This window comes from Notechis scutatus, chromosome 3 (genome assembly GCF_049901735.1).
Source record: "Notechis scutatus isolate UNSWTSFEM ecotype Mainland chromosome 3, rNotScu1.2, whole genome shotgun sequence".
Lineage (NCBI taxonomy): Eukaryota > Metazoa > Chordata > Lepidosauria > Squamata > Elapidae > Notechis > Notechis scutatus.
The window spans coordinates 37,679,065-37,694,357 of record NC_142011.1 but is presented as its reverse complement, the minus strand read 5'-3'; the positions used below and the strand labels follow the sequence as shown (position 1 = coordinate 37,694,357).

The 15,293-nt window shown below is 35.0% G+C and overlaps 1 protein-coding gene across 1 annotated transcript in view; it reads left to right on the top strand.

The window, feature by feature from the left end:
• PKP1 (plakophilin 1) overlaps positions 1-11,347 on the top strand; it is a 39,847-nt gene extending 28,500 nt beyond the window's left edge. The window contains exons 7-14 of the mRNA XM_026680845.2: positions 2,091-2,205; positions 3,469-3,621; positions 4,351-4,527; positions 5,694-5,847; positions 6,611-6,797; positions 7,762-7,846; positions 8,795-8,891; positions 10,856-11,347. Of these exons, the coding sequence (XP_026536630.1) occupies positions 2,091-2,205; positions 3,469-3,621; positions 4,351-4,527; positions 5,694-5,847; positions 6,611-6,797; positions 7,762-7,846; positions 8,795-8,866 (943 nt within the window). The 3' untranslated portion in view covers positions 8,867-8,891; positions 10,856-11,347. The remainder of the gene's footprint in view (positions 1-2,090; positions 2,206-3,468; positions 3,622-4,350; positions 4,528-5,693; positions 5,848-6,610; positions 6,798-7,761; positions 7,847-8,794; positions 8,892-10,855) is intronic.
• The last annotated feature ends 3,946 nt before the right edge of the window (positions 11,348-15,293 follow it).

Below are 15,293 nucleotides of genomic sequence, written 5' to 3'. Positions count from 1 at the left end.
GCTGTTGTTTAATTAAATAACAAGCAGGTGCAAGATCTGTGATGTCACAGACACATGTCCAACTATATTGTTAAAATGCAATCCTTCCTGCTTACTTTTCTGAGAATTTAAACAATAGCCTCTGGCTATTGATTTTCTAGAAAAAGTCCTATTGTATTGACTTTCCTATCTAAAATACCTTGAACTCTGTCAGTCACTCCAATTTACACTATACAAGGCAATTTGTGGGCAGAGAAGTTTTGCTTGTGCTTGCGAAAATTAAACCGACCTTGGCATGCAGATATTAGTTCTGACTTGTAGCTTTCAACTACCAGTCTCCTAGCTGCCAGCAACTAGGAACTATTGGATGGGCAGATGAAACATATTTGCAATTAGAAAATTTAATCAACTGAAGCACTGCCTTAGGACAGGGATAGGCAGTAGATAGATCAGAAGCTACTGGTACAATTTTGGGTGATCTGCAGAAGATTAAGAAGAATGTTTGACTCTTAATTGAACAACAATAGCAAGTATTGAATGTATATCTCCCTTAAACTAAAATGCTGAAATCAGTGTTTGGGGAAAACCAGGGATCTTAACAAAAGTGAAACTTCTTCCATATATTGTGGTTTGGTTTCAATGTAACATTCATACAATGTGCTTATATTAAGTAATTTATTATAAAGAACCCCAACGTGAAGATACGGTATGACATAATCTGTCTTCAATTACTTTATTGTATCTTCTGTTTTGCCCCTTCCTGGAGCAAATTTCCCTCAACAATAGTTACATATGTAGGACCATATGTGCAATTGATTTCTACACCTGCATATTGCTGCTACTCCTTTTTTAAATGCTTTCTAAAACTCAACCATGGGCAGACTTATTAAGATGTACTATAATCCTGTTTAAACAGTTGACTATTTTATCCAAATGTCTAATCAAATAATTTATTACCATTTGCCCTCAGAGATTTTAATTGAGGTTATTTATTCTGTTATGAAACATAGATTTAACTGTAAAGTAGCTGAGTAGAATTTGAATATTTGTTCTGTGCCCTCGATTGCCCAATATTGGAGGTGTGGTTTCTAATTATCAAGAATTGGAAATCAGAAAATATAAACTTGCTTAACTCCATTTAAAACAAAATGCAAACCTTCAGTCTGTAACTACAGAAATCTGGGGGGTGGAGAGGATAGGGAAATCTTAGCAAAACTGCCCCTGCTGACTGATGAACTGTAACCCATTTTTCAAAATTCCTCCATGAATTTTAATTGTTCCTCCCCTGGCCCTGATAAACTTCTCACTTGTTATCTATACTGTTCTTCTCCCTGATGCTTCCCAGATGTGTTGGACTTCAATGTCCATGATTTCCATGATACATACAAACTTTCAATGCTGGCTAGGGATAATAGAGACCGTAGTTCAACACACCTGGAAAGTTACAGGTCAAGAAAGGTTTGTTTATGGAAAAGAAACAGCTCTCTGTACTTTTTAGTGGAGATTTTCCTAGCTCTACTCACAAGAGATACAGCCTTTTTGCACATAAAGTCATGTGCTAGGTGAGTGCTCTATGGCCCCTCTCCTTTACTATAGTGACTTTGAAAATTAATATGAACGTTACAGATCAAACTGCAAATCAATCAGATTATAATATAAACTTCATAACCACAAGCTCAGATGAAGCCCTTTGATCTGATATTTACTGCTTATCCATAAAATACTAAGCCAGGAATAATCAAAACTGCAAGAACAAATGGAAGCTTATGTATTCAAAGTGCATGTAGAATGAAAAAAAGACCCACACAAACAGAAGACACAATTTTTATGGTGCTTCTATGGGAGAGATCTTCAGGCAATGCTGGACTGCTTTGCAGGATAACAGCCTGTGTTCTCAGAGACCAGCTGATATGAGATGGGATTGTTTTGAGATTAGTCTTTGCAAATCTTAGAATACAAGTGAGGATTAATCAGTTTACATTCTCAAAGCACCTGTAAAATTCACCATCTAAATCTTCTCCCTCTTAATGTTTAATGGTTTTCTCTATACCATATGTAAACTTAACTGAACAATGTATTCTTTCTTTTCCTTTATAAAATCAACCTTGTAGGAACTTGAGTTCTGCAGATGCTGGACGTCAAAACATGAGAAACTATCCCGGATTGATTGACTCTGTGATGACATATAGCCAGAATTGTGTGGCAGCTAACCAGCCAGATGATAAGGCAATAAGATATTTTTGTATACTTTATAAATTAATACAGCTCTTGGTTCCATGAAAAATTAGCCTTGGACTGAATCCCAGTAAATATATAAATATGGAATAGCTTTTTTAAAACTCTTCCGTACCTTCCTGTAAAAACTACATAAAATATTGTGAGCTATAATGCTCATGAACACAATGCAAAGGGACAATTACTTTGGATCCAGTCAAGATGTCTTTTAGCTTTGGAGTTGCACTTTAGCAAGATCCTTGTTCAATTTCAAAGGTCTTTCTTATTTCCAAATTTATTATAAGATGGTAGCTGCATCCTTGAAAGCACAAAATCCTGTTGTATGGCAACATAGATAGGAAGAAAGAAATATTCATTATTACCAAATTCCAAATTCTATATATTGTACATTTGGAATACAAGCAGTTGTCAACCTATGACTAATCATTTATTGACCGTTCAAAGTTGTGATGGATCCCCCAAATGGTATTTATGACACATTCCATAGTTCTAATGGCTGTCCCCATGGTCATATGACTGCATTTTGAGCACTCAGCAATCATTTGCAGAGTTCTACGGTTATGTGATAGCAATTTACAATGTTTTTGCCGGAAATTGGCGATTACTTCAGTTTCTGGCAAAAGCTGCCCCCAGCAAACAATGAATTGACTTAATTATCACAGTATTGCTTAATGATTGTGGTGTTTGCTTTGTGACCACGGTGTTCTCTTAACCATGGCTGCAAAAAAGTTCATAAAATCAGGTTGGTCATGAGATTACCTATTTTACCGCCATAATTGCCTGGCTCAATTGCAGTCATAAGTCAAGGACTACCTGTACCATTAGGTTTTGCTCTAAAAACACATTCAGTATTACAGTCTCATCAATTTTTCAGCTTGATTTTTTTTTCACGTATTTGTTGATATATTATTTCCCCAACCTAATTTCTTCATAATCTTAGAATCACTTTGCTTCCATTATCTTCCCATTTCTGTCCTTAAGTGAAAAATTCAGACAACTGTTACAAATTCCTTTTATGTTAAGCATTTCAAGAAATACATGGTTTCTATAACATTTTTCTCATCTTTCTGGAGGAATCTTTATGGCAATCAAATCACTGGGAGTCCTGTTGTAAGGATAATAGTAATTAAAACTGAGGAAGAAGTTTAATCTCTAAACCAAGATAACACATGAATATGTACCTCTGTGTATATCCAAAATAATGATGGCAAATGTATTGGCATAATAAACAATTAATTATTTTGATTCTTATAGTCTGTGGAGAACTGTATCTGTATCCTTCATAATTTGTCCTACCGCCTGGATGCTGAAGTGCCAAATAAATACACCCATCTTAACCACTTGGCCAGAAACACTCACACGGACAAAAGCTTGACAGGCTGCTTCAACAATAGAGGAAAGCTAGAGGTAAGATGTGAAGCATTCATTTACAGATTGCAGAAGGTGCCATTCAAGTGAAGACACTTTTCATTGAAACAAAAATAGATCCTACATCCCTACTCTAGAATGGGAAAACTACCCTTCACTAGCAGTTACAGGTGTCAGAGAATTGGTCAAGTCTCAAATCTGCATTTTCCCTGTAATATATATATATATATATATTTTTAAAAAAAATGAATTGTTGAAGTTTAGTGAGATCCCCAAATTTCATGCAATTTTGGCAATCCTTTGTGAAATGTCACCACAGCTGTCCTCAATTTCATGAGGATTCATATAAAAATGTCAAAACCTTAAAGAAGTCACTGAAACCTGATGAAAGGTTGATTGTCTCAACTAGATCCTATCAGTTCCTGGGGCAAGATTGTCAAATTCATGATTTTTGGCAATTATCAGAATTACTGAATTTTTATTTTTAAATTTGAACCTGAACCACTGAACAAATTTAGTTCTGATGATTGTAAAAGAGAAAAACGGCATCTTAGAAAAACAGATATATCTCAGACAATATTTCAGTATTTTATCCAAGTGTGCCAATTGTTTAAGAGTTTCTAAGCTTGTGCCATGAGGCCACAAATATATTGAGACACACTTTGTACCCTATATAATTAGCAGGGTAAAATGATAAGTTAAGGTAATAAAATGTGGGCCTTTTGCACAATCTGAATGTTTTAAATTTTCCTTTTGATTGATCTTTAGTATGATGAGTATAATCTACCACTTCCTGAAGAGGACTATAAACCTAAAGGTTCCAGCTGGCTGTACCATTCTGATGCCATCCGCACCTACCTGTCTTTAATGGAAAAGAGCAAAAAAGATGCCACCCTTGAGGCATGCGCTGGAGCTCTGCAAAATCTGACTGCAAGCAGAGGAATGGTAACTATTACACTTTTTCCCTACATGCTTGGTTGGGTTTCAGGGAAAACACTCTATTTCCTTCTGGTGAAGAAAATAAAACTCTGAAAAAAATGAAACTGTGAGTCCTTAGTGCTCTCTGAGCTTGGGTGTTTGCTTGAAGTCATTTGGTTACTCTTTATTAATATTCATTAGCTCCTGCACTGATAATGTTACCAAGTCAGATAATGAAATACTTGCAATTAAACATCCAACCTAAGAGAGCATCTGTGACTCTCAGTTCTACCCAGAACTATGAATATTCTCTTTTATTGAAAAACACATTTCTTTAGAGAATAATCAAAATCCACCAAAATCTAAAGGATGTACCCATTTTTTTCTGTTTATCTGCTGATAAAAATTAACACTGCTAATAGAAATCAAACTTCTTCCATTAGAAAAAAACATTTTGTATTAGCCAGATATTAATTAGGAAGATATTTGGTTTAAAATTTTCAGTGTAATAAAATATACCCAAACAAACAAGTGATATCATAGTCAAGTCATTGAGTGAGTGATCATTAACTGTGCAATACCTGTAGTCTTACCCACTTTAAACCCAACTGCGGGTTGAGGGAAGAAACTGACAAAGATGTCATGTGCCTTCTGTGTGGGCCTCTTCTATTCTCTCTGTTTGGTGGCATCATGTGTGAATTCATGGCTCATATATGTTTACTGAAAAATTGCTCCTTGTAAGATCTGTTTGCAGAGGAAACTGTGGAGAACTATTTGAGGGCGTTTGTACCAAAGTGCCCTCACAGTACCAAAAAAGAGGTCTTGCCCAAGGTGTTTGTTTCAGGCTTTCACTTTTGGGACTCCAGGACTGAGCAAAGCCAAATTTTTAAGGATTTATGCTTTAACTGTTTCATAAGGAGCGTTCCCTAAGTTTTGGGCTTTGTCATTTACAGTTTGTTATCAAAGAACACCTTTGTTTGTTCTTTGGTAACAAAATGGCAAAGCCCAAACTTAGATATTTGTGAGTGATATGGAGAAAGAGACCTGGTCTAGCTTTGCTTTTCCTGGAAAGCTAGCCTGATGAAACAGCAAACATAAAATGGCTAATGAGTTGTTTTTTTGAATATGATTTTCTAGCAGTAAGGAATCCTGAATGCTCCTGGTTTCAAATGTAAGTTTGCTTTGTCTTCTAGATGTCGAATGCAATGAGCCAACTAATTGCCTTAAAGGAGAAAGGGCTGCCCCGTATAGCACGACTTCTGCAGTCCAATAATTCTGAAGTTGTCCGATCTGGAACATCTTTACTGAGCAACATGTCTCGACATTCTATTCTCCACAAAACCATGGGTAGGCATTATTTTGTATTCCATGGGGCTCTCTGATATATCATTCCCACCATTTCTTCCACAATGTAAAAGTCAAAAAAACCTTTTGTTACAGGTAACTAAGACGTTGACATGTTATAAATATATCTTTTTTGTGGAGCCTTTTATTTAAAAAAAAACATCAACTCTAATTAAATAAGTATCACATTTCTTGTTTTATAATAATGCTTTAATAGTTGAAATTTCCCTCAACCTGTTAACTTTCCTCAACCTCTAATCCTGTTATTGGGCTACAACTCCCAGAGTTCCTCAAGCACACTGGCTGGGAATGTTGGGTGTTGCAAATTTGACAGATATGGTGAGCAACATGAAAGGATAGACTTCTCTAGTAGCTTTCCTTGTTGTCCATATTAATAGTTGCTCTATCATTTATTCATCAGTATTATGGGGTTCAAGATTAAATGAGCTGTGAAATGGAAACACAAAGGAGGGAAGACTGACTGACTGGTATTTCTGGGCTGTGCTATTTTTCACATGAAGTGATGTTGCTTCATTTTTATGGGCCAAATATATTTTATCAGGAAATCTACACAAATTTCATCACCACCTGATGCTGATATGCTGCAGTCCTTTTTACATTATAATTTTGCATTCAGAAAAACTTAGACTCTCTTCCTAAATATCTGAAAGCAGTTAATTTTTCTCTTAATCTTAGCCTGAGGAGCTCTTTGGAGAAACTTTTATTCCATTTTTTATTTAAAGATGGCCTCTTTCCACCTCTTTAGCTCACCAGGTGCTTCCAGATGTGACTCGCCTTCTAGCACTCCAGGCTCCAGGTTCTAGCAACTATGGAGATATTATGACATCGGCTTGCTATGCCCTGAGGAACTTAATCATGTACAACCCACAGATGGCCAAGCCCTACTTGACTGGCAGTTTGATAAATAATGTAGTAGGCCTGTGCCGAAATGGGTGAGTAATAATATGCATCTGGGGGCACATCACAATGACACTATGCAATGTTGACATGTGGTATGACTTAGAAGTATTTTACATATTGTATGATTTTTGTCTATATAACATATTCATTTTAAGACCATTTAAATCAATAAATACTATATATTCTACATACTACAGGACTGATTGAATAGTCTTATCTGTACCATCTTCCCACAATACTTCTCTAAGATTGAAGAATATGGTTGACTATAGCTAATCCACAGCTTACAACCACAAGACCTGAAAGTTTACCAGTAGTGCATTTGTTAAGTGAAGCATCACATGAGTGAAGCATGACCTATTTTGCTATGATTGGCACAGCAAATTGTTAAGGTTATTAAGTGAAATAACACAATTTAACGATCTTCCCTGCCAGCTTCCTCTTGACTTTGCTTGTCAAAAGCCAGACGGGAAGCTTGCAAATGGCAATCAAGGATGCACGACAGTTGTAAATGTATGAGAGTTGACAAGCACCTGAAACACAATTACATGACTGCAAGGACAATGCAGTGGCCATAGGTTTGAGTTCTGGTCATAAACAGAATTGATATGTATGATTAAGAGAATTGAAATTCTCAAAAAACTGCATGAAACAAAGAACCCACTTGCCATAATCCAGACTTGATTGACAGAAGATGATTCCACCTACATTTTAAAAATATGCCCTTCTCATAGCTACTCCATTCAGGTCTTTGTGTAGGGGCATTCATATCTGTCAGCTAATTACACATACCTCAATGATTTTGAAAACATTAAATCCTGAAAATGCATCATATCTTTTGATAGGAGTAGGAGAGAGAGAGAGAGAGAGAGGGAGGGAGGGAGGGAGGGAGGAGGGAGGGAGAGAGAGAGAGAGAGAGAGAGAGAGGAGAGAGAGAGAGAGATGTATTATAGCTCTGGTGTTTTGTTTTTTTAATTATTATTATTATTATTACAGATCTTATCCCAAAGCAGCTGAAGCAGCTCGGATGCTGCTATCTGATATGTGGTCAAACAGGGAACTCCAATCTGTACTAAAACAGGTAAAGTATTAAGGTGGCATCTTTTCCCACTTCTTATAAAACAACCCAGTATACCATGCACTTCAATAAGTTAGGGTACTATGTGGGTGTGCACTGTGAAAAATAGTACAAGATAAATTATAAGGCTGTTTTTGAAAGGGGGACCTGGGATTTTTAAAGTTCAGAATCATGGTTTTTCATTTAAGATGTCAAGATTTAATGCAGCCTCAAAATTCACCATTCATATGTACAATATGTTGTATGGTAGTCAGAGGTGTTATTCAGCAGGTTCTGACCAGTTCTGGAGAACTGGTAGTAGAAATTTTGAGTAGTTCAGAGAACCGGCAAATACCACCTCTGACTGGAGATTTTTACGGTATCCTTCCCCTGCGACACCCACCAAGCCATGCCCACAGAACCGGTAGTAAAAAAAATTGAATCCCACCACTGATGGTAGTAAGTGTAACACATTTTCTAGAAAGCTAAGAGTTTAGATCTTTTCTCTGGAGATTAATGGGAGGGAGCAGAAGGAGAAAGATAAGTAAGTGGTAGGTTTCATTTACAGGTCCATAAATAAACGACTGCTTCAGAAACACATGTAGTCTTATTTCCATGGGAAAAGATTAAATAAGCAAATTTTTAAAAACTATAGTTACAAAAGTATAATGTAGTAAATGAAAGAAAATAATTGCAGAAGTACAGTTCTTTGATGTATTTTGAAATTTCACAAACTGCTTGAATATTTATATATGATCTATGTAATATAGTGATTGTAAAGTCTTTGGTTCATCCTCAGGTTTCCTTTGAATGTAACAAGTGACTTGAAAAGGTGTTTGTAGAGAACCCTTTTAAATGGACCACGCTAAAGATACATCGAAGTAGTTAACTTATTTTCATTATGTTTAAGAAAAAGTCTTCTTCTCTTGATTTTATCTGTTCTTTGTCTTCCTTCCATGGCTCATTCTGCAGCAAGGATATGACAAGAATATGATGGGATCTTTAACAGGAAGCACTTTCAGGAATTTGTCTTCCAGATTCTAAGAGACTTTGCGTGTTTGGATTGCAGGTAAATCATTATATCTGCTTTTTCCAAAGTTAGAAAAAAGTCACACAGTTCAAACCATAATTATAGCAATATAAGAACAATTTCAAGAGCTGGATATGGGGCTGCACTTTCTTTAAAAAGAAACTGATTTTAAATTTGGTCACTACGATACTGGTACAAAAGGGTGTGCACTATGTATACCAGAGTTGTGGAAACCACACCCCTAACAAACCATGGGTCTGCTTAACAACTATGGTGTTCACTTAACAACCATCGAGGTTGTATTATGACTGTCACAAAAAAGGCATAAAATTAGGTCAATCTTGCCTGTGAGTTGATGTACAATAGTCACAAATTATGACCCTGATGGGAAGACTCCATTATGGTCATAACTTGAGAGCTACCTGTATTTAGCAGCATTTTTTTGTAACTCCCAGAGTTCTTATAGTGAGTAGGCCCAAACTAGGAAGATTTAAAGGGCAAAGTAGATACTTTAAGCCTTTCAGTTGCTCAAGGCACTTACATAATCCCTAAAAAAATTCTGACACTGCTTCCCCAAATCCACCCTGACAACTCCTGGCATGCCAGGCAAAACCTGATAGAGCCCTTAAGCCATTAGAAGTTGCACACCCTATTGTAGACTAATTTTGTATCAAGTGTATTAACTCCCATTTTGTTTCCAAATCTAATTAACGTATTTTCCTATAAACCTCAATATGATTTTCTTCTGGAATAATTTAATGGCTACCTGATCCCACACACTCCTACCTTTTTTACCGCTTTTTAAGGCAGTCTTCTTGGTCTCAAAATGGGTGGCAATGTAGGACAACGACTCTCTTGTGGGAGAGTGGCACTAAAAGTCTGGCACTTTCTTTCTGAAGCCTCCAAAGGACTTTTTGTTTCTCTTGTTTGACTGATTTCCACGTTACTTCTTTCTCAAACCTTTTAATAAGATATAGGCTATAATATTTCATTCTTGTTTATTAACAGTGATATAGCATCTTTCAGAAAAATCCTTTACATACATGTTCAATTTAAAGCCTAATATATATAAGCCCAATATTTAGAGACTGCATATGTACAAAAGGTGGATAAATGTATGATTTTGGATTTTCTCAAACTATAAGGAACAAGCAGAATAGGATACAGGCTTGTTAGCAGACTAAAACTGCCCCAGTTTCTATTGGCAGAGTTTTCATAATTCCAACCTCTAACTACAAAACATATCATAAGAAGCAACTCTATACAAAGCTCAGTTTCAAACAGGAGATGGATAACAAAACGCCATTACTAGCATATTGTGTCAAAGATTGTAAAATTGCACGTAGCACATCTTAACAATCCAGGGTTTGATCTGCCCAGAAAACATAAATGAATTGATTATATAGAAGATTGGTATTGAATACAAACCTATTCTTAGAAATAGAGGTAAGAAGCTGATTGGAAGCATAAAAGGAGGAGAATAACTAGACAATTAGCTATAGATAATTTGGCATGAGCAGCTTGATTCTAGTGCAAGGGCAGTAACTGCCAGATAAGGCCCCAAACTGGATGAGTTCCAATTTTCTCTTAGCCAGTAGCTGCAATGGAAAATGAAGAGAAAATGTGATTCAAGCCTCCAGTAATCATCCTCTCTATTAAAATGTTTAAATAATTTCCCGTCTACCCCAATATCAAAAGAAGGAAAAAATAGCCAAAAATCCTACCCAATCAAGATGTTGTCCACTGCCCTAATGGGCAAAACAGTGAGAAAAATAGCATTCTTCATTGCAAAAAATAAGCCGTGTTTATTTACAGCCCCAATGTCTGAGACAAGAGCTAGAGGATAAAATAGAAATTGTTCTATTGATCCTTACCTGCTGCTCACCTCTCAGGTGTTCTAGTATGCATTAAAAGGTAGGAGATAATAGATCTCAAAACAATCAGTTTGGAAATGGGGGAACTTTGAAACAATTATATTTGAAAATATTTTCCTTTTTTTTCAGAGCATGTAACTGGTTAGTGTCTGGAGTCTTCAATCCTCAAGGAATTAGGATGTTAAAAGACTTAGAGTATTTTGAAAGTTCAACTAAGTTGTAAAATTTGGGATGAAAATTGTATTGTCTGATATAAGTACCTTAAAATGTTTTAATGAATATTTTAAATATATTTTTCTCTTTTGTTAAATTGGGATGCTGGTTGTTAACATTATGTATAAGACAATTTACCAAAAATTGGGATCTATCATTTTGAATGACATACATAACAACTGAGAAATCTACTTCCCTAACCAATATCAGGTCAATATATTAGGAAATGCTAGGGAAATAGTGCCTAACTGCAGCTTAATTATTTAACAAAGCATGATTATTTTTTCTGTGTGTACATTTTTAGATATCATTTGGGTAGACAGACCACTCCTAATTTTGGATCTCTAAATATGGCTGGATGACCATTGTCACCATCCAAGATCAATAAAGCTGCTTTGAATGATGGGAGCCCTTGGGCTATTTGGGAATATTTTCCATACAGCTCAGTGGGGTTTACTGCAATATAAATGCCTATAGAATGACATCCTACAGTCATTTTTGTACAGCCATAGGTCTGGCAGCATATTCTTACTGGTGAACATCAGATCGCATTTTTATTCACTACCATTTCAACTAATTTCTGTAAAATTAGTAACATCTAACATGTTTATTTCATTTTCAATAGCCATTATACATATATTTGGTGATATATTATTCCTTTTTATTGCTGAATTTCCATTCCCTCAATGCCTCAATAAGGGAACCCTCCACTATATTGTCATTACAACCTCCATAATTCCGAGAAATATAATCCCCAAATTAGAGAATACCACATAGAGGAAGTCTGTCCAAATTTTGTTTTCATGGGTTCCCTTCTGCATTGATTCATTTCTCTGCTTTGCTTTCATATTTCCTGATTATTGCTGGGCTTTTCCCCCTATAGATCATTTAGATGTCAAGAAGCAAATTCACATAAGAGAGGTTTTTCCTAAAAAGGTTCTTAATCTTTGTTTTTGTACTATATATGAACAGAGTTCCTTCTACAGTTTTTTTTTTGGGGGGGAGGGGGAATCTGGAATTCTCAAGATAATACCTTACTACATTTATCCATAACTACAGACTTCTGTATGACTCTCAGGTAGTATGTCTCACAAAAATGTATCTTTGCTTTAAAAAAAAATTTACCAGCTGAATATGCCTGTTTAGATTATAAACTCAGAAAGAAGATAAGAGAGGTAATCTTATACTTTTAGTGTCTTAAATGGAAGCCAAATGAAATTATGTTTTAACAGATTATTAGAAAAATGGACAAGATTTTATTACACTGCAATATTTCCATTAGTTCATCTTGACAAATGAACAGTGGATATGGAAGGAAAATGGTTGCATTTCTTTTAATTTTTAATAATCCAAACATGAGGAATGTCCGATGTTTTCCAAATAATATTTCAGTCTTTCGTTCTCATGAAGACATTCCATAAGAGATAAAGAGATAATTGCATAATCCAGTGATATGATGTTATTGTTCTATGCCTTGTTGTTAAAAATCTTTATTCATAAATGAATGTGAGAATATTAATAGAGTCCTACCTAGCTTAGTTTGCTATTCCCACACTGGCCTATCAGATATAGATTAGAACCCCACAATCGGGCCACGAACCCAAGATTGTCATTTCATAAATGTTCTTCAACAGTTGATATATAAAAGTACTGTGATACTTAAAATAACATAACTATTATAAAATTTATAACTGTTGTTCATAGCTTTTTATATGTTATATCCATTAACTGATTTAATTCCTTTTCAAAACTATTGAACTCACAGTCATAAACACTGGGTCTTAAGATAGCAGATTCTGTGGTTTGCCTGTATGCTGCTTTCTTTTATTTCTTGGGATTTTCCACAGTTCAGCATATAATAATTTTCCTCATCAAAGCAACTTAAAAAAACTGAAAAGGATATTGGAATTCAGTGAACTTCAACTCAGGAAAATAAGTTAAATATATTCAGGGCACTTTTTGCTAAGTCACTTCTAGAAAAGACTCTTTGGAGGAAAAAGGAGTTCTCCTGAACAATACAGGATGAGCAGAGGAATTATTAGAAAAGTGAACATTGTCCATTTAAAAAAAAAATCTAAGGAAATGTGTTTTGAATAGAGAAGCTGGAACAAACATGAAATTGGGGATTGGAGAAAACACACAGTGATTAAGTTTGAGAAGGAAGATCAGGTGAGAAGGCCACCAAGTTGAGAAGAAGGAGCCTGAGATAGGTATAAAAATGGAGAAATAATGGTGTCTTGGAACTGCTAAGGTGAAGGATGGGAAAATGTACATGTTGGTTTGAAATAACCAATTAAATCTTTTGACAACAGATATCTGTGTTGACTGTATTCAGTTTTAATGAGATCAATCAACAGTAATTAGTTACATTAATACAAACAACAACCAAATTTAGATGCCCAGAACAAAATTGTTCCTTAGAGATCATGGAGTGAATATGACTACAAGAACAGCACTTGAAATAAGAACTACCCAAATGTCATACATAATGTTGTTTTAGCACATCCTGAGAAATTGAAATGGTGGTGCTGAAGGTCTCAAAGCACAGTGAGGAGCAGTTTTGTGGCAATGCTGGTTTTAGTGAGGAATGACAGCACTTCATGCCAATAAACTAATAATAAGCCTGCAGGCATTTTCTTACATATGAACATACAATTAGATATCCACATATGAGATTGGTCAATAAGCTTCTAAATAACATTATTTAGAAACCCTAACAGCATTAAGAATAATATTTGGATTTAAAATTGATTTACAACACTTTAAATTAATAGCAGAATTTGATTCTTTTAGTCAAATGATGAAATTAGCATTGCTACTTCTAGAACAAATTTTACAATTGTTAAATTCATATTATAAGACTTGTTACATCACCATACTGCAATATTTAGGACAACCTTCCATTATGGCTTAATTCATCCTGTAACTTATAGTGAAAAAAAATTGAAGAGTGTGAGGAATGGGCTTGATACACGGAAACAATTATATCAAAAGCTTTGTTTTGTTCATACACTGAGTCTTTTTCCCACTTCTGTATGTAGTTAAAAACATAAATCTTCTGTATATGTAATTTGTGATTAGGCAAAATAGTTTATGGAGATGGATCAAGCATAACCTTTGGCCTGGCTACATAAAAGCTAAATGTAAGAAACAGTAATGGCGTAGGATTTGACTAATTGTAAATAAATACTACTTGTTATAGTTCCAGCATAGAAAAAGCATCTATTTTTCTCAACAGAGCTTGCTTTGTTGTAAGCCTCATAAAAAGCCAATAAAATTATCTATTGAATGTCCATTTAAGAAGACTTGTGTACACAAGCAAAATTTTTGCTAGCATTATTTTTAGTTGTAATATTTGCGTCCCTTTTTCTAACATCTATACTTTGCTGTAAAATATATGTGCAAGAATCCCATACTACTGTTGTTGTTTTTCCTGTACTATATGTGTATTTGCTTCATTGGAACATCTAAAGTCAATAAAGTACTGAAAGTCTCTTAATTTTTCATTTGGACTGTTTCTTACTTCTGCTTTGAAATAAATAGATAAATAAAACACTTTGGGAATATAATATTTTGTTTAAAAATTTATTTTAATATGAACAGCATCCAATATTTATTAAAATCCAATGTAACCCAAAAATATATGTCTGTGAAGTCAATGAGAAAATGAGAAACAAATACTGGGTCTTTCATCAGAAGAATGTTTTTCAAGAAATCTCTGCATATTTTTCTTCTATCATTACGCATTACCCTAATAATAGAATAAATCAAACTAGTTCTGATTTATCAGAATTAATTTGCTTAGCCTTCACTAATATTCTGACAAATGTTTACCTAAATGTCTACAGCAGCATACTTCCATATTCTGAAGTTAAAAATAAATCCTAAGCTTTTTCATGAAATTCTGTGGTGTTGTGGGGAGATTTCTATAGTCACATGGTAGTAAAGCACTAATTAACAGCAAAACCTTTCTACCCCACCTTTTCTTCTGTCCCAGCCAGGATGCTTCTGGCAATCTAATCTAAGTGAGCTGTCTCCCAAACTAAATGCTGGGCTGCTGTCATTTCCCATTAGTATTTTTCTATGACTGTTTATGACACCTAAATCTGTTTGCACCCAGATTATAGAGGTTGCCACTTTGCCACTTGCTAGAGTTTTATTTTTTTTAAATAGAACTTTCTCACTCTTAGCCATGTCAAAATGTTTCAAAAACATATCATCTGTTCTCTAAAGGTCATGGACTTCACCTGCACTAAATCAGGGATGTTCCTACTGTTCATTCTGTTAAGAAAAGTTTAAATCAGGGGTGTCCAACCTTGGCAACTTTAAGACTTGTGGACTTCAACTCCCTCTG